The 20991-nt window shown below is 37.1% G+C and overlaps 1 protein-coding gene across 36 annotated transcripts in view; it reads right to left on the bottom strand.

Annotated features, from left to right (window-relative positions):
- NRXN3 (neurexin 3) overlaps positions 1-20991 on the bottom strand; it is a 985030-nt gene that overhangs the window by 115601 nt on the left and 848438 nt on the right. For all 36 annotated transcript variants that reach the window (XM_017741724.1, XM_017741721.1, XM_017741722.1 and 33 more), the window contains one exon: positions 18487-18658. In XM_017741724.1, the coding sequence (XP_017597213.1) occupies positions 18487-18658 (172 nt within the window). The remainder of the gene's footprint in view (positions 1-18486; positions 18659-20991) is intronic.

The following is a 20991-nucleotide window of genomic DNA, read 5'->3' as shown; positions in this document are numbered from 1 at the left end:
GAAGTAAAATTTGAAAAGAGGAAGAAATGTTACATAAGGATACATAAAGACTTATGTTCAGTTACCAAAGACTTGGGCCTGTTGCCAGAATAAAACAAAAGCTTAGAAACTAATTTAAATAAAAGCAGAAATAATTAGCCAAAATGTAAATTCTGGCAATTGCAGTTCCATTGTTCCATGTTGATGGATAATAGAATCATCCATTAAAGTGTGCTCTGGTGGAAAGCTCTTATAGCTTGCACAGCACAGAGAGGAACAGGATTCACACAAAGCCTCTGACCAAATTCCCTAGCTATTGGAAAATTGTACAGCTCAGATGGAACCTCTAGTAGAAAGAAGCAGCTCAGTTTGATGGTGTTAGGAATGACAGTGAGCAAGTGCCATCATTCTGCTTTTTCATTTTCTTCAGTTACAGTCACTTTCTGATTAATTCTTATTTTTGCTTCAAGCATTATTTTTACAAAAACTCCTCAGTCACACCGTCATAAAACGAGTGCATTTTTACATGCAACATTATAATATTGTAGAAAAAGGAGTAAGCCCACAGCTTACTGAAGTAATACTACCATAAGCAGAAGTTCAGTAGATCAGTTGTGCTCCAGTACGTGTTTTGAACAAACGGTGGTCCAAGTCAGCAACTGCTCTGCAAGATTTGCAGTACTGCCTTTAAAGTCCCACATATAAATATCCTAATGGGGCTTCATATTTAATGGACTTTTTGAAACAGATGCTGTAATCTTTTTTCAATGTAAAGAGACACCAATGAAAAACAGAATAACTAAAAACTAAGTCATAAAAGTCCAGCCAGTCAAGAGCAGGCACTCTTATACTGCAGGGAATATGACTGGTGGATCTCATGTGTTTGATCATCCTTACTGCATAGCTGTTGCTCAGAAATGCTGCTAGTCTGTATTGAGGTACCTGCTGACCACAGATGTGCTTTCCAGCAGCATCTTGGTACTGCTGACTTTCTGCACCAGGTGAGAGGCACTATAGCAACACACCAGCTATAGTGCCACAAGGATTCACATGACCTAATCTTAAGGAGTATTTGTACAAAATCATCGTCTAGATCTCTGTAAGCTCAGCTGTAAGGAAAGCAGCAATTTGCATTTGGGCTAGTATCCCCAACTAAAATGATGAACATTTAGGAGCCTTGCTGCTTATTTGGGGCAACAGGTAAAAAAGAAGCAAAGTCATTTAAGAACAACTTTTTCTTGGCCCAATTACCTTCCTGAAAAGTCATCTACTTTTTACCTTCCATATAACATATTAATCGTGGGAAACTGCTATTCCCCATCATAGAAATATCTAATTAAGCACCAGCTGACACACATTATTGCTCCAGTTTCTCTGTTGCACCTCAGATGCCTGCCATATACAATTGGTTACTCAGATAAGCTAGAAGGAAAAGATAAAATTGGAAACACTCTCAGTCATTTGTCAAGTCATATTTAAAAACGCACGGTGGTGACTTGGAGTAACTCGCAGACATTAAGTTACCTTTAAGTACATTCCCAGCTCTCTTAATTCATATCAGCACCACCAAAAATTCACTTCTACATTTCTATGTGTACATATTCCTAAACAGGAAATTTGAACCATGTTCAATGTGGGAGCCAAGAAAAAATTTATAAAGAGGAGCTGAATTAATATAAACAACAAAAACAAAGAAAAAACCCTACCTAAAGCTAAAGAGACAGTAATGTTAACAAAACAATGATATTTGATCCATTCATTAATAATAAGCTGAAGACTAATGTAAGCTGAGGTCATGCAGATCAGCTGTTTTTCCAATTTCTTAGCCTAAATGATAGCTTCCTTTCCTGCAAGTTCTGCCATTCATTTAAGCCCATGGCAAGATTACACTCACCGGACAGGGAAGCAGACCCATTGGTTTGGGGAGAACAGAAACAAAATTAAGTCAAGCTCACTACAAAAACATTATCTTTTTTAAGATAAGTTAGCAAGACATTCAGCTTAGACCTTTTCTCACACACTAATCCATGCCCACCAAAATAGCTAAATCTTATAAATGCAATCAGAAAAATTCTGCATCTCCTTTAGGATTTTTTGCTTCTGTTGCAGTGTGCCTAATTTTTTCCATGAAAGAAAGGCATAGTAGGTCCTGAAAAATACTAAAGAGGCATTGCAAGGGCACTTAAAGGCCTAGATTTCCCTGTCAACCCAGACTTGAACACTTACAGAGAGGCTGCTACTACATCTATTTTGCATGTGATAGAGATAGACACAGTTTGGGTAGAAATGGGGGTTATTCCACACTTTATAGAGTACATTCTGAGCTAGGACTACTGGTTAGATGAGTGCATTGATATTATAATGTTGATGGGCAGGCACATTTTCTATGGCCCCAAAGAAATTCTGTAACACTATTTACAAGCAACAAGATACTCCATGGGCTTCATCCGGTACCAGTGTGCACATAAGTAACCTTTTACTGGTGGCAATGAGAGCTTTTTCAGAATGAAGAAAGTTCAGAGGAACACTAGAGTCAGCCAGGGGCTAGCACAGAGTACTTCTTCCTCTGTGTGAAAGGCTGACTGTAGAAAGGAAAAAATGTGGTAAATTGAAATTCCTCAGAAATACGGCATCTGACAAGAACAGGCCAACAAGACTAAGGTAAAAAAGGAAGTGGGACAATCAAAAAAGACATGACAATGGAAAATGGGTTTCTTATAGTTCTAGACCTTCAAGAAAGCCAGAAATGACAACTATTCCCCACCACATCTTTAAAAACTCTTTTTTTTAAATAAGGTTTAATTTAATTTTATTATTTTATTATTATGCAGATATATCAGCAGGATTAAAATACATATAAAAATCATACCCTTAAAAGCGGTGAAAAATTGAAGGGCATTAGAAAATTCAAATAGGTTTATATTGCAACATTAGTATCTGATCTATTCTTTTTTGGTTTGTTTTTAGATTTTATTTCAGACATAGCTAAGAATGATTTTTTAAAAACATGTGCATGAGAATGTGCTCACTCATATACCCAATTACAACAGTAAGCTAAAGAGCAACTTTTTCATTGTTAAGTGCTTAGAATAGTCATTAAATATAAACAATAGAACCACACAATTCCTAAATTAACACTGACTTGGAGTTGTGCTTTAAAAAATAAACACAACATTTGATACGAGAGTTCAAAAAGGAAATATCATGGCTTGCAACACGAAGTAACATAAGTTCAGCATGAAGAAAGCTTATTGAACCTCTGACAGCTGAGCCATGATGTGATTAAGATGCGTCCATCTTCATATACAGAAACTTCCAGTAACAATCCTTTTGTGACCTCAGTGCAATTTCTTTCTATAGTTGAATGATACACATATTCAAACAACCCTTTCACATAACTAATGTAGATCCTCTCTTTTTTCTTTTTGAGTCCAGATTTGATTCAAGGCTGTTCTTCAGAATAGAATACACAGGATAGAGTAATTTAAATTTATTTCAGAAAACACTCCTAATCCCATCATTCTTCTGCATTCAGAATCCATGTGGGTCTCAAAGGTTGCAGGATATAATTTTTTTAATAGTAAAATAGTGTTGTTAGTTTTGCTACTTGTGGTTTACTAAATATTTTTCCTCCCATAGTTTCTTGCTCCTTAAGTGATTCAAGTACCAATAGGAACGGCTCACTTTAAATAAGTTTCCTCTTTTTTCCTTCACGTGCATAATAAATTGCTGTATATCAATATGACTTAGATCTGCTCAACAACTTGGCTTCTTCTAAAGAACTGTGCCTCATAAACACATTGTTTCACCTATTTTTATTCCTTTTTCATGTAAAAATTCTAAAGCCAACTGTGAAGACTAGGATTACAAGAAGTCTTTTGCCCCATTTAGGACTTCTACGCACAATCAACAGAAATTCCATTACATGTGTAAGTTTTTCAACAAACTGATAAGCAATCGGACTTTTACGACCTCAAGGATTTTAATGGTAACATTTTGAAATCTTCCAGATTCTTGAATCTTGGTTAACCTGAATATTCAAAATATTTAAAATACCACAGACATTCCCAAGGACTAAATACTTTGGAGAGGAATATGGCAGAAGTGCTCTATGCTTCTGGGATTTTTTTGGATTGTCTCTCTTTTTCCAAAGGAAATGTGGATTCCGGTCATAAAAAGAAGAGCCTACTGGTTAAATACGATCGGTTGCCAGTATTCTGTCTTTTTTCTGAAGCCCTTAGTATCCCTGCTCCACAGACTACACAGATAAATAGATTAGATTCACTTTGAACTTTAGCTTTTGATAATCTTCAATTGAGACCAAACTAAAATGGTAAAAAAAAAATCATGAGAATTCACAGTGCTAATCACTACAGGCAGTTCCCACAGAAAATACTTTTTATACAGTGCAAACATCCAGGGCACACGGTTTATATTTGCTCATGGGCAAAGCAGAATTTTCTTCCAAAACCCTTCAGTGCTGGAAGATAGTTTTTCTTTTCTGCTGATGGTTCTTTTAAGAAAACAAACAACCTTTATTACATTAAGCTTATTTCTAAATCAAAATGGAATCTTAAGCTAAAGAAAGTACAAGAACAATTGAAGTTCTGAAAAATCTTGCTTCTTGGCCTAGATACCAATCATAATGATTTACTGCCTCTTAGGCGTGAAAGAGAAAAACTGAAAGGTTCCAGCAAATTGCAGTGGGCAGAAAGAAAGTACTTGCTTTCAGGTGGGATATTAACCCAACCTGATGTGTTGTCAAGTCTGTGAAGATGCTAAAAAGAATACCATAAGAAAACACTCATCTGTCCTAAATTACTGTCAAAGGCTGTTCTATGAAGAAACACTACAGAAGCAACATTTTATTTTCTTTATTTTATTTATTCCTTCTAAGTCTCTAAAAAGAATGAAACATTTTATCTAATGAGCAGTTATTAAATGAAAGATGCTACAGTGATACTAATGATTCAAAGAAACACCTTGATATCAGTGTTCAAGCTTTAAAATGTTTCCACCATTTTTCCCTTATTGTAGATGGCATTTCAGCAAGAAAAGGGCCTGTAAACAGCTAGCGTTTGATAGCTCAGTTCAGCCAGCAGCCCTTAATGCCAGCTCCCTTTGAGTTTCTATGGATGCCCATAATCTCACTAAGATGTACACACACGTAATTGTTATCATCATGGGAGAGAAGGAGCCTGCTACAGCGTAAAAAGTGTATCTTTGATGGCTAAATCCTCTACTAGCATAAACTGACTCAGTTCAATTCAACCCTAAAACTCTCCTAGAGCTGATGCTCTGTGCCCTAGAAAAGGAGACTTGCATGCATCATGGAGAAGCTACCATTCTTCCCTAATATCTGATAATATCTGATAAAGGGAACAAAATTTTCCAAAGTGTGCTTGTGATTGGCATACACTGAGCCTATTTAACCACTTCTGTTTTCAGGCAGCCACACTTAAAAACTTACAGCATACTGAATTGCCCCATCTTCACATTTACTTAAGTACATGTTTTGTTTTAAATACTTCAAAGTACAACCACCATTTGTTCATATTTTGTATTTAATTAGAAAATTGAGACAAGTCTATTAGTAAAGGATTAGAATCTATCTGTAGGACTAGACCTTCCTCCATACATAAGAAAGGAATAACAACCCTTACAATCATGTTTTGGCATCAGGTCTGTTTATGTATAGCTGTTTATTTTGTTGTGTTACTGTAAGACCATATTGTGGTTTATGTTATGTAACATAGGGAATGGTTGCATTAAAATCCATACATGTAAAAAGAATCTCTATTTACAGTGGCTTTAGGAAACAATTGAAAAAAGTCCAAACCTGAAACCACAGATGTGGCTCATACAAAAACAAAACAGTATGTCCATGCTAAACAAAAAAAATTATAAGGCAGATGATCTGTAATCTTTCTAACTACCACAAGCTGTCCCTCTAAAAATTCTTGTAAAGCTTCAGTTTTGCCTTGTATAACAGGAGTGCTATAGAAAATTAATTCAAATTTAGGATTTTATTTAATTTGAGTGGATTGAAAAATAGACAAATCTTAACATTGTTCAGCTTTGCTTCAGTTCTTGGATATCATATTTTTTCCTCTGCCTTCACTGTTCAATAAAGTTGCATCTTTTGCTATTGAATTCTCATTTTATTTTTTGTCCTCATTTTCCCCTTAGTCCTGGATGCCCTTGACTTTATCTTTAATTCCCTCTGATCACATTGTTTGCTGGGAGCAACACCTTTTATTCTGTTCATCTCACTATGGACTGGAGTTAAAAGCTGACCTTCACACTGCAACTCTCCTCAGCTCACTGCCCTCATGACAAGAGACAACAAGGTCTTGGTAATATAAGTACTAAAAATAAGAGAGAGAATTAGCAAGCAAGACTCCAACAGTAAAAGTTACTCAGGCAACTAGAGCTGTTCCTAAGTCTCTAGTGCCTCAACCAAAAGCTTTACAATGCCACCACTCCTTATTTTATCTGATCTTTTTTAGCCTAAAAAACTTGGGGTTCTAATTCAAAGTAAAGCACCATTCAGGCCAAAATCATTGGGAAATTCAGAAGTAAACTAGGAGACAGGAGTTTAAATTTCTGTTCAGGAGGTAAAGCTAACGTGGACCACAATGACACTAATAAGACTAAGGAAGACTTGAAGAAGTCATCTAATTCAATGCTCTGCCCCAGGACACGATCAGTAACATTTCAACCTCCCTTAGATTAGTCTTTCACTCCTGTTTTGGATGACTGAGAAAATAAGTGTCTTACCCTCGATAATCTAACACAGAAGCACAACAGGAGCAAAACAAAAGAAAACTCAGACTAGCAAAGGTGGAAGAAGGTTAATCAAACCTTTTCTAGCATGCAGAAGAAAAAAAAAAAAAATTGTGTTCTTTAGTTCTCATTTGAGCTATGCTGGAAAACAGAACTAGTGTACAGTACAGAGAAAGCAGTTACCAGTTCAAACTCTAAAAATATGAAACAATTTGGGTGTCTACATTACTAAGTGTTTGAAATGTTTTGTAAGGAATGTGTAAATTACTGTGTTTTTTCACTGACCAGATCCAAATTGAGCCCCATGTCAGGCAGCGAAGGCTGAAGGATCTATTAAAGAAAAACTGAAACTACATATTGATCTTTCCATTTTAAAAAAGAAAATAAAAATCCATTTTGCAGGAAGAAATCGGAGATTGGAATAAAATCCACTGCTATTGTCCTTACATCCCACTTCTTTGATTCCCTTGTGAACGGTCAGGATGTGATTTATAGTGCCCAGTGGGAACGAGCAGCAATAATCAAACACCAAAAGCACTTTATTTGTATTGACACTTTAAATTCTATTAACTCTCATTTATCTAGATGTTGTTTATCTGTTTTGTGCATTAGGCAAAATCAGGACAGAAAAACACTGAATCTAATTTACATGTTTGGAGTTAGGCATTGGAGCTACATGAGTGGAGCTACTTTGCTTCCAGGAGCAATGTGACACTGAAAACAGCACTGTTGCCTTTGTAGGGTGCATGATCTAAGGTAAGAAAACTTGTGGCTTTATACCTGCTTCTTGAAGGGTCAGTGGCTCACTACAACAGCCCTGCAAGCAAGAGCAGCTCAGTTCCAGCAGACTTGCAGTCTCTGCCTTGGTGCTGGCAGCTATGGAGCTGGATTGGCTCCACTAGAAACCTTCAGATGTTTCTGAATCCCATTTCCTTGTGCACATATTATTAGGGAGATAGTATGGGGAGTTAAATATACAAATAGAGATAACATGTGCAGTCCTTTCCCATTAATACAGTGCTGACTGTAGGGAAGCTGCTCAGTCAGTAACACTAATGAGAGTAACGCCTATAAGGCCCTTAGTCTAATGTCACCGATGAGGACTGGAAAGCTAACCAGTTACAAATAACAGAACAGCAAAATCTCTATGAAAGGGGTAAGTTCTCTAGGGTGAGTGCCAGGAAATAATTAAGAGCAAGTAAGAAACTGATGAAAGGAGAAATTTATTAAGAAGCACTTCCTATCAAGATTGCATATTAGACAGTGCTACAGTATCCTCAGGGAAATTCTTGAATTATTTAAAATTTTACTTGAAAAAGTGGTGGGGGATATCAGTTTATTACAGAATGGAATAAATGAAAGCAAACAGGCCTTTTCCATTTTTTAATTGCTACAAATAATGAAATCAATCCTTCTGTTTGCATCAGTTTAGAGAAAGGAAAAGAGGATTCTAGGATTCTGTAGTAACCCAGTAAGTCTTCTCGAAGACAGCTGCTATTCACAAACTTGTGCTATGACCAAGGGCACCAGGTACTCAATAAGTAGCAAAGATAAAAATTCATTGACCCAGAAAGACTTTCATGTTCAGTGAATTGTAGAATATTTTCTATTTAAGTCACCGAAGATAAGGTAAATTGGAGCTTTATCCTCAGTTTACTGATCAGAAAACTGAGCTGCAGAGTGGTAAAAGCATTAACCAAGATCACAAAGAAAGACATCTCTAAAAACAAGGCTGGGATTCATGAACTTCTGACTCCCAGTTTCAAGACTGGCCCCTTTCATTTATGACCATCCTTTCACACAGTTGCTTCTACTTCAGTCTGTAGCATTGGATTTTAATGACTTTGTGCTTTCCAGTGCCTTTAGAGAGCAGGGAGAAGGCTGATGTGGATGCATAAACCCCTTCTGTCACTGCATGTCAGCATGTCAACCTGGGATTACAGCTGGCACTGTTCTTTCTGCAGGCAATGTGATCAGAAAAGCACAAAGTTGTTGTTCAAGCCTGTGATCCCTCAGGACAGATGTTTGTTTGCTCATTCTTACTGTGCACACATGTGTGTTTATGAGAGAGAGAGAGACAGAGACAGAGACAGAAGAAGAGTCAGAGAGAAAGAGAAGAAATAAAACATAATGACTCTGTTTGACCAGGAGAACTGAAATAGAACTAACCCAGGAGAGAAACGGAAATATATTAATGTCTGGGAACTCACTGCACTGTGCTGTGCAGCAGGATTCTATTTAGTCTGAGTCTCCACCTGAGAAATATAAATCCATCCTTCTCTGCACTACATTTTATGTACCATCAAATGACTGAGCAATAGCAATTGGTTGGATGGGCTTTGAGCAATATGGTCTAGTGGAAGGTGTTCCTGCCCATGGCACAGGGTTTGGAACTAGATGATCTTAAAGGTCCCTTCCAACCCAAACCCTTCTAAGGTTCTAATTAACCTTATGCCAGCAAAGGAGAAATTTACCAGAAATCATTGCTGATAGTGTTTATGCTTGGTACCTGGACTCTCACACAATCATGGAGCAGTGAACATAAACAGATGAGAACAGCTCAAGGTATCTGAGGATTCAGTCAGGATACACATGCTTGTGCAAACAGCTGTATACTTCGGCATGGGATTGTTAGGAAGACCAAGCTATCAGGATATACCTATATCTCTTAGTATGTAACTACTATTCACAGAAGATAGCTGGATGTCAAAGAAAGACAGGGAAAAACACATGGATTATATCTGTTTTGCACCGTGGCATCTCAGGGACTGGGACTCAAAGGCCTGTGGTAAGTATATGAATGCAATGCCAATACTCAGGGATATTCCTCAATCCAGGGTTCTTACATCAGATACTAGGTGACAACAACTAGGCAGAAAGATGCATCAGTGCCCTATGGATCCTACATTCTGGCATATTTTAAGTGATCGTTCTGACACAGAGCAAAACTAGGACTGGGGAATCATAAAGCTCATCTCTTCGTGAGTTTCAGTATATGCTGTACTACCATTGTCAAAGGTTAATACAACTTTTCCTAGGCATTCACTCTGTATTGCAAGAATTTATTTTACAAAGAACCCTAGTCAACAGAACTAAGCTAAGACAAAAGAACTGAGATCTGAGAATCAATATCATCAATGGAAAAAGAATCAGAGAAATAAAGAAAAATTACAGATGCCACTAAACTACCTCTGTTTTGGTTTGTTATGGTATAAATTTGGCTGAGCAATGGGGTCAAAATGCAGCAGAGTAACTTCTTCAGCTGCAGAAGGAGTGGGAGTATTTCCACACAAGCACTTCTTCCTGAATAAATTAATGAGGGGAAAAAAAGGAATCATTTGCTTTCCAGCTGAGAAATACAAATGTAATTACTGTAGATATGATACAAAAACATACAGCTTATTTGACATTGTATTTCAGATCACAAACCAAATGCAATAGTAGGGCAATTTTTTAGAAGGACATCTTTTGGGGCATATTTCTGTTGTTATCATGGTGGGTTACTGTAATTCTCTGGAGCATCAGCCACTTGACAAGTCTCAGACTCAAGAAGTTTGATTGGATGAACAATCAGGCTTAAGAGAACCCCAAATCCAGGACCATTGGAAGGAAGTGTCATTTTGACCATTAAAGTGAATTTTCTTCTGATGTATTTGGTATTCATCTGTAGATTTGACATATTGGACATCTAGCCTGATTCAGGAAGATGTAAGAGTGTTACTACACTAATTCAGCTAACAGCAATATTATACATATCTCTGTTCTTTGGGACATCACCAACAAAAACTTGTCCTCAAATTGTTAGTACTTTCTGGTAGTATTTTCTTTATCTAAGCTATAAACAAGATAAAGTATTTTGGGTAAATTAAAACTAGTATTGCCTCTGTGACATGTATTTGCATGTTAGAATAACCTTTTATGTGACTGTTATGTAGCAGTAATAAAAACTGCTACAGAAGAATGCTTCTTATTCCTCTCCGTTTTCACACATCTCAAAGACTATCCATGGGATCTTGGGTGGGAATTAGATGGTCATGGCTACTTGCAGGAAGATACTTTTCTTTGTCTACTTCCTTCCTTAGGTAAACTCCTTCTTTCAACTCTATTGCTGTTAAATCATATTGTCCTGTTTGTTTTGCTTTGTTACCTTACACGTCTTCATACAGATCCATGCATTTCCCTCTTTCTTAATGCCAAGCTGACAGAAATTCCAGTGCTCGATAGACTGCCACTCGTGTGGGCTTGAGGTACTTGGGGAAGTTTAAACTACAGCTCAGTCAGACTGAGTGCAGTGTGTTACAAGAGTCCGGATCAGTTTTAAGAAACAAAACAGGAGCAATGGATACTGGAAGCCACAATACAACCACTTTTTTCTTTTTTTTTGGTTTTCTATCTTTTCTCTCTTCTGTTGTCAAAAACAGAATTTGGAAGACAGAAAATCCTTATGGCACTTCCATGAAGCTCTTTGGGGATGGGGCAAATTGGAAATGAACTACAGCTTCATTTTTTCAGAGGGAAAGCAAAACAGAAAGTACACGGAAGTTAAACTCTAAGTGTAGTGGCAACATTTATGTAACTTTTATATCACGTCAGATCCTATCCCATCATCTAGTATGGAAACACATGCATTAACATGACTGTTTTTGCACAAATTCCAAAGTATATTTGTTTGTTGATGACTTCATGTGTGGAGGTTTATATGTCAGGGGATGCAGGGGACCAAAACTTGAGTGTTCATATCAGGTAGCCATATTTATCAGCTTTGCAATCCTATAAATATATTATAGATGCTACAGCCCTGCAGTGACAAGCTACAATCAACTCTTGATTTCATCAACTTGTCATGCTTTAATCATCCCTCTTGGCAGATCTTTCAACATATGTCACAGAACTGCCTTCAAAATGTGCTTCTCCAATTCTGTTTTATTAACCCTGTCTTTTTATATGTTTTAGGCTTATTATGAAATGCAGTAAATCTGTCAAAGGCACTTTATATGCTGTCTCCAATTCATGCTGATAGGAAGCATCTGAGAGCTCATTTAAGTCCCACAAAATGAGTACAATATGAAAAGTCAAAATCCACAAAAAATTATATGACAAGAACCCCGGTGTTTATATTCAGCCTACAGGGCTAATCAAAAATCAGTTCTCTTGTTTCTTATTCATTGCCCACTCACAAGGGCATTTGGATAGAAAAATATTAAGACCACAGTGGGATCTGGTAGCACCAAGAAAAAATCCCTTCAAAGATCCAGCTGCCTCTTCATGAAGACAACTGGATTCAGCCAAACTTCTTACTATGATCTTGGTTTCAGAAGCAAAGTTTCAGAAGTGAGAAGGAGCCTCAAGTCTGAGGGAAGGAAGAGATTGCTACAGGGGCACAAGAAGGCAGAAACCAAAGTTTTTGAGGGAGGTTGAAGGGTGGAAAGAAGAGGAAATGACATGTCAAAATCATTCTGCAAGACACAAAGCAAATTTGGGGGAGGAGGACCCAGGCTCTGAAAAGCACAGAGAACTAGTGATTTTCTCTAATAAGGCTCCATTACTGAACATTTGTAAATCACTGAAGTGGTACAATATGAGCCATGTAGAGGTACTGTGCAGGGATAAGTCCAAACTTAGAAAGAAATGACTTGCTGCAATGACTCAGACGTGTCAGTTAGTTCTGCTTTTGAGTTTTCCTTGTTAATTTCCTGAACAGTGTTAGACTTTGCATCACTGAGCTCACAAGAACTAATAATCACAATATGGCATATTATTTACAATATCAGTGCACATGTCAGTTGAGGAAAGGATACGTAGTCTTCTCCTAATTTCCCCAGTGATGCTACTATTAGACCATCTAAACTTACCATACTTTTCTTGTCTAATGCATTATAAATTAAATAAAGCAGAGTTGGGAGAGGTAATATCCCATTGATAACAGTTAAAAACAGACAAGCTTTCAGAAGCGCAAGACCCAAAAAAATTACAGAAGGAGAAAACTATAATGTTACTGATTTAAAAAAAACCTATAAAGAAGAACTTATATATCCAGAAATGAGACTGCTTTTTTCAATTATATTGGGCTGACTCATAAAAACTATTAACCCTCAGTAATTCTGCCTTGTTCATAACTGAAGACTAATACAGATATCACACACTATTTCTTCATAGTTAAGGCACTCTTATTTCCTAGGTTGCAAAACAGAGCACAGAGAAGTCAGCTCAGTCCCCCGCTTTAGTCTTGGGAAATCTACTGTCTCCCCATGTTCAGCATAAAGCCAGTGAGATGAACCATAGAATGCACAAAGAATCTAGATACAATCTTGTGAGACCTCCTATTTCAAGGACAAGATGGGGATAATATATAAAAATCAGCAGACAGGGGTGGGAGCTCCCCTGTATGCTTTCCATCAAACAAATCCTTGCTAAATTTTGTCTTTAACAACTACAACAAACACTGCATTATATGAGGAAATTCCTCATCATAACAAGCTCTTGTGTGTTTTGTGTAATCCCTTTACAAATAACCTTGAGCCTTCTGTATGTCCTCTTAATATCTCAGGAGAGGATCTCACTTTCTCCTCCTCTCTGCCTCTCCTGCCTGCCTCCCCCAACCCCCCCTCCTCAATTATCTCTTGCTGTCTTCTGGGTGGTTATGTTTAATCTCAGGATTAGGCAGAGGCCTGCAGTTTGCTTTCAACAGCTTATCAGCTTCCAAGAGACATTTACAGGGAGAGAAAGACTCCAGTTTTGATAGCAGTAATTGTATTTAGCTTGTAAGATACAAGGCTATTTATCTCACAGCTGGGAAATCACAGAGGAAGAGAAAGAAAATGTTGTTGATAAAAACTAAATAAAACCAAAAAGAATGGAGAAAGAAGAGAAGAGAAGAGAAGAGAAGAGAAGAGAAGAGAAGAGAAGAGAAGAGAAGAGAAGAGAAGAGAGAAGAGAGAAGAAGAGAAGCCATTTCAGATCTTTCCACCAAGCAGATGAAGAAATACATTTTAGCAAGGCAAGGTTGATGACTTTCACATTTTAGACAGGTAGGAGAATCTAAACAACTATCACTTTGACCTGTTTCTAGAAAGTTTATTATTATAGACAAAGACTTTGTCTCACACAGACTAACAAAGATGCAGTTCAAATTGCATTGCTTTGAAATGAAATTGAAAAAAGAAGATATGCCCAACAGTTCAGGGGCATGCAATCCTTGGAACTGGAACTACTGAAAGAAAATCCCAGCACAGATATCAGGGTCTCAGAATCAACTGTTTGTTTTTAAGTATGCAATTATCTGGCCACACTACCTGCCAGAGCAGTCAGTTCTGCTGCCAAGAGATAACTGTCCAGCTTTTTCAGAAATACAACTTCCCCTCAGAAATGTACTTCAGAGAGCAAATGAAGTAGGGGCATAGAGGATGAAATATTTTTTTTTTCTTCTATCCAGTAGCAAAAAACCTGCAGAATAATGTAATTTGAAAGGGCAAAGACTACTCCAAGAAGACTGAGAGATTACTTGAGAATGATAAAGGGGAAAAATATAAAATATGTACTGTATGGATGAAATAATGAATCCTGATAAGAATCCAGTTTAATGCTGTCTTGTTTCTTATTTCTAAAATGCATTAAAAAATCCAGGCTACAGGATAAAAGAATCATGCATTTCTTTAAATGACAGCTCCTTCCTACCTGTTGCCTTCCTGCCCTTAATCTTCTCCTTTAAAACATTACTTCAATTAGACTTTATTTTTGTGTCATGGATACTCTTACTTTACAGCTCCTATTCACCTAATTTTGTTTTTGTTGTTTTTTTTTTTTTTCCTACTGCAGAAAATGTAGTCAGTGCCTGGATGAATGAACAGGAATATCAGGCTTGTTTTGATGTACGCTGCAAATCTGGCAACAGAAAAAGTATTTCTTTGCAAGGAAAAGACAGTGAACAGAATAAAAAATATCCTCCTGCCTAAGAACTAATGAAAACTTAGGGACTGAGGTATCCCACTTCTGCGTAAAGACAGAAGATTTATTTTTAACTGTTCTGAAAATTTCTGTAAACTCTCTCAAATTTGATGGGTTTCATTTTAATTGAAACAAAAACATGTCAGATACTTCCTCTTCCTGAAGCCTGGGTCCAAAATTACTCCAATTTCATCATTAAAGTATTTATTTAGATGTAGAGAAGGGTCTCACCAAGAACATAAAAGCAGGAAAATAACAATGACCAAGCACAACCTGTTTTCTGGGACGTACACAAAAGGATGGACGCATGTGAGACAACAGAAGGGAGGCAGCCATAGAAAACTGCTTTAGACAACAGCAAAAGGTTTATACCTTGAATGCAAAACATTCTATCAACTTAATGAATCAAGCATGAAGAAATTGGCTATCAGTACAGCCTATGGAAAAAGTCCATCTCCTTATTGTGCTCTTGAGAGAGAGGAGAAAGGGCAAAACTAATGTAAATAAATCACAAGCATCTCAATGGTTTTGGCTGAACCACAACAGCTGAACTGCAGATAGCAGCCTTTGTACTAATGCTACTATTTGACATCTCCCAGTTCTCAGGAGCTTTGTCTCAGATACCTATACTGGGCCACTGTTCAGTCTTTCTGTCCACTAAGAGGAACTGGCACTTTGGAATGGTACTAAATATGAGAGATCATCCCCAGTGATTTGGATTATTTCAGTCACAAAGCCAACCTTAGCTCCAAATTAATTCCCTCCTTTACCGTTTTTCTCTAACCCTTTTCCTAACAAGAAAGTGTAAAGCTTGTGTTGCAGGTGACTGAAATGCAATTGGATGCTATAAAACCCAAAATGTCAGCGCCTGAAATGTAAGTTTGTTGCTATTCTATTTTTCTTGCCTTTTATTTGAAGTTGTAAAAATAGAGCTTTGGAGCCTTTTGGTCCCATTGGGCTAGTTTCAGTTAATTTCAATTTAACTAAAGACTGTATTTTAAGGAAAGCCAGTATTCTCTCACTTTGCTCCTTTAATGAATATCCAACTCTTATTTGTACTTTTCATTGAGCAAGTAATTATAAGTCTAATGTATAATCCTTCCACAAGTAATAAAACTCAGAGAGGAGCATGGAAATGCCATTCAGAATGCAGCCCTGACTGAAGACTGTACCATGTGTGATGACAAAGAAGATACATTTGATAGTTTATAAAATTTGTAAACATTAAGCTGCAGCACTGTGTTGAAAACCAAGTACACATTAAATTGTTCATTACAGTGTGCCCAAGCATGCCTGGGCTACAAATACAATGTTTTTTAAACACTATGAATAACTGTGTTTCCAGAATTTACATGATCCTACGTGAAACACAAGGGATTACTTAGCTACTCTCACACAAGTTTGATATGAATTTAAATTTTCAGCAGGTTCCAGTTGAAACACACTGGATTAACCCGGGTCCATCCAAACACAAAGGCTGTACAGACCTGAATTTCTGCTGAACACAGGTTTGGTTTTGCAGTCAATTCAAAAAACAATAGTGCAAGTTTGGTTTGTGAAAGACAACAAATAATTAATTTCAAAAGCCCCTGTTTAGTCTTTTTTTTTAAACCATTGACTTCCCAGAAGATGGGACTAATAAGTATTGGTTTCCTGTAATTATTGATTCATTGAATCTTTTCTGAATCCTAGGCATTCATAATGCCACTCTATTATATAGATATTCTGGTATTTAACATGAATTGAGATCAAGCCACAATCCTTTTCTCTGGGAAGGCTGGAACATTGCCCTTCTCCCTTGTTTTTTTTTGTTTGTTGGTTTGTTTGCGTTTTTTTCCCATAGCAATATAATATCTTTAGGTTTTTTTAATTTTACCCTACTTGTTTTTAATTTGGCTAAAATATTGGTTTGAAAGAAGTAGGAAATAAAGAAATAAGGAAAAAACCTGCACATGCAAAGTATGGTCCCATAAGCCTTATTTTCACAGGGACAGGCTGAAAAATTCATCATCTACAAACAGACAGAAATTGAAATACATGCATGGAAAGGAAAAGGTGTCTGGAAGATAAAGGTGTCCTTTTTTCTTAGGGTACAACTGCATACACTCAATACTAGCCCAGAACATAAGATTAATGCTGATTCCATAAAACCATACATCTTCTAATGAAAACACAGAAATATCTTTAGCCAAGGCAGAAGCCCAGGGTACTGAGGTAGTCTCTGAGTGTGATTTATTTTCCCTTAAAAAAAAAAAAAAAAAAAATCTCTAAAGCATTGAGCTGAATATTTTGTTTCTTTACACCAGAGACTTACTACAGCAAGCAATGGAAGAAGAAAATTTATTCATAGGGTTTGTAGTGACTGTAATTGGCTGCCAACTGGATTGGAGGTATTTTACAAAATAATTGATGAAAGGAGCAGAAGAAAGATCCTCAGTTGGACCTTTCCTAGCCCACTTTCCTCTCAAACCAATGGATAGCAGAGCTAGAATCTAACTCAGCATATCTGTCACGGCATTCTTCAAAAAGAATTTTTTCACAGAAATAAGGTTAATAATGGAAATGTATCCTTTTGCATGTATCTCACCAAAACACTGACAAAGGGACATATGTGGTAGAGAGCAACACAGCATAGATGACTCACATTTAAAAACTTTCCTGTGCACTAGAAGAGATGAACTCATCCCCTTGGAGTAATTTATTAGTATAATGTCACATAAATTGGCATATAACCTCAAGTTAGGATATTTCCCATAATTTAAGTTTCTTTTGAAAAATTCCTACACAACTAGCAAGAATTTTTCGTTCTGTCCCGAGTTACTACTGTACAACCTAGAAATAAATGTTGAATGTTGCTTAGACTAAATATTGAAAACCAAGAAGATCATAGCTTGATCTTAGGCAACATATGAATAAGAGGAATGTCATTAACACTGAAGTTCTTTTCTTGTGCTCATTCTTCCTTTTATAACCATACACATCATCATACCTCAGCTATCTAATGCACTGTCAGCATCACATACAACAATCTGTTTTTCACTTGGAGTAAGTTTGATCTTTTAGCATGGTGACAAAGTATCACAAGGTTGTGATTTGCCAGTGATGGGATAAAATACGTGATAGCGTATCAAGAGCCAGTTGTTCACTATTTCTGATGGATTTAGGGTGATAATTTCCAAAGACACTGAATTGTTCCACTGCATTTGGACATAAAGTCAACTAGGAGTTGTCAGTTTTGGTTAGATGGTGTGTTAACCTCTGTATCTGTAAACCTAAGGGAGAAAGTGAAATCCATACGATAAAAAAATTACAAGGCAAGCATAAGGTCTGCTCAAATACTGGCTTAATCTTTCACATTCCTTACATTTCTACTATATATTTATATAGACAGTATCTGGGGTGTAGCTAGAGTCACCACTCCTTTTCATCAAGTCTGTTCAAAACTTTTCTACCTTAAATATTTAGAAAATATCACAAGTAGCAAAACCAAGTTTGTCATTGAATGACTTTGTAACACTGTGTAGAGCCAGGATTCACTGAGAGACCTCTGAAAAAGCATGATCCATGTACATCATACCACACAGTTGGCATGCTTATTCTTCCAGTGTAAAGGACCACTAGTTTGTTTTCCAAGAGACAGAAAATGCATCACCAGGCTGGTGAATTTATTATCAAGATGAAGCAACAAAGATTTATACAGTAACCAGTTCTTATTAAACATTAGTTTATAGGTACAGATACACTGCAAGAGAAAAACAAAATGAAAAATATCTGTACCTGTGGGGTAATGTTCATTCACTGGCCAGCTGTCAACCTGAAGTGTTGCATTGCCACCATTCCTGGTAAAGCGTACTACGTGGTATTTGCCATCATTTACAGGTGTGCTTTCCTCTTTAATAGAGATGTCCACTGTGCCAATATTGAAGACTACACCAATCTTGCCTTGCTCCTAAAAGAAGAAAAGAAACAAATGTTTTTAAATTGCTGTCACTTAGGAGAATGTTCTTGGCCTATAAATCTCTAGTGGGTAATTTTGCCAGTAGATGGCACTGAAGAATACACAGAAGCATCATTTTGAGCTTTCTCAGGACACATTTCATTGGTTCTGCTTCAATGCAAATGCTGTCTTTCACACTGTTCTTTACAGCATTCACCTGAGGACAGTGACTCATTTGTTCCCGTAAAACATCACAGAAGACAGGTGAGAAACCAGGCAACAAAAATCAGGAGATGTGGATAAAGAGTTATTTGAGCAACATCTCTACTGATTATTACAAGTCATTTGTTATATAAAATGGAGCCACAGACTGGCTGTATCCCAACACCTGTTTTGTTCTGTTATTCTTCCTGGGAAACAAACAGTCCTCACCCCAAAACAAACAACTGTGGGATCAGAAGGAAGAATGCAGTTGTAAGATGAATGGAACTCAAAGGGAGCAGGAACGTAATTAGCTGACTTTGACAACCTGAGGGAAGCTAATTGCTAAAATACCTAAAAGACAGGAACAGCCCATCTTATTCTTCTGCACACCAAGCAGTGCCTTACCAATAAAGCAGTCCTCCATAGTGTCTTCCTAAAATTTTCCACCAGTCACTGACTGAAAGGGAAGAGCAGGCAAAGCCTGTTGTAGTAGCCACAACACTTCCCTCTGCAGCTCCCCTCAAGCAGTTCCAAGTAATGACCATATTCAATGACCTCAGGTTGTAAAATACACACCCAGAGTATATTCAGATTAGATATATGCATTTAATACTACTGATTTAACCAGTGACAAAAATTCTTATCACTGTACAATTAAGAGGAATGCATCTTCAAACATTGAGTAAGGAGAGGCACAGTATGCTGGTGTCAACAATTATGAAGGCATATTATGTGTACTGCACAGATCCAAAACTGTTACAGACAGGCAGAACTAAAATGTATCATATAGGAAATCAAGACATTTGCTAGCCATCCATACCATAAAATTTGTGAAGCTTTGCTGACAGTTTTAAAAGAAAAATCAAGGAAGAAACAACAACAGAGAGTAGATGGCCATCGTCTGTGCAAATATATCTTCTTTGAAACAAACCTGAGGTATAATAAAGGGTCATGGGACAGTTCTGTTCCTATGTTACATATCTGCTTAGTGGGCAGAGGACTCCATCCTTCAGGGCTGTTACCCTAACTTTACTACATTCACACTAGCAAAATCAGCAATGAGAAAGAAACCTCTCCTCTTGTACTCGATGTCCACCTTGGATCCCTCTCCTGGATTTAATCCTGTCTCCTGATATCAAAAGACCTTTTTTCCTTAAAATTTTGCTATGTTTCAATTTCTCAGGAGGCCTTTCTGATTCTTGCTTTACCTTATATTTCAAAGCTTACTCATGCCAAAATACTCATCACAAGTTCCTTGTATCTCCAATACACTTATTTTCTTTGATATTTTCTTCCTAACACCAAATCTCCTGGTATCAGACTACAATATTGTTTTAGAAGAGGAAAGCAGACAGTCCTGTAGCTGAAGTGGTCATGAACAGTGGTTCAATTACAGGAAGTTTAGCACTAAAACAGTAAGCATCTTGGTTTTTCTCTCATTACAACAGTAAATTTTTGACTGTGCTAAATGTATGCTGGATAGCAAGTTTCATGTACATTCATGCCGTTATTCTTTGGAGGGACTTTTCTCCAAGATATCAATAACATCTTTCTCTTTTCACTGGAACATGAGGTAAGTGGATTGCTGCTCCCAGCAGATACATGAACTCAGATGCCATTTGAAAACAACTAATGTTTCTTCTCTTATGCTAGTCCAAAAATAAGTGAAGTTTCAGTTAACAAATATTTATTTCAGGTAAAAGCATTGCTGGCAGACCTTTACCACTTCTTTGACATATGAAGTAAGTGATCTCCCAACACTGTTTTAGTGAATCTTTTGCTGGCAACCATATAATTATCTTTACCTGCACAGCAATTAGCAAAGAGCACGTGATTAATTTTTCCTCAAAGACTCCTATAATATATAGTGACCAGGTAAGCTGGCTACTGACATTGTGGTTTTACAAAGTGTGGCTTTACAATCAACTTCCTGGACCTCTCATATTGCTTTTTAATTGCCATCAATACATCAAGCTTCTTTGGCAAACTGTGGCTGCTCTAAGAAGAGTCCACCTTGGTGAAGGCATAGCATGAGCAGGTAAGATGAAGAGCTGCAGCTCTTCTAATGGAACAGCTCACCACCACCACAGAAGAGGAAGGGATTAAGAGGTATTCAGCAGAGTGAAAACTGCATACCTTTA

Source organism: Corvus brachyrhynchos, unplaced genomic scaffold (assembly GCF_000691975.1).
Source record: "Corvus brachyrhynchos isolate BGI_N302 unplaced genomic scaffold, ASM69197v1 scaffold115, whole genome shotgun sequence".
NCBI lineage: Eukaryota > Metazoa > Chordata > Aves > Passeriformes > Corvidae > Corvus > Corvus brachyrhynchos.
Note: the sequence above shows the minus strand (reverse complement) of the source record. Positions and strands in the feature narration are given on the sequence as shown.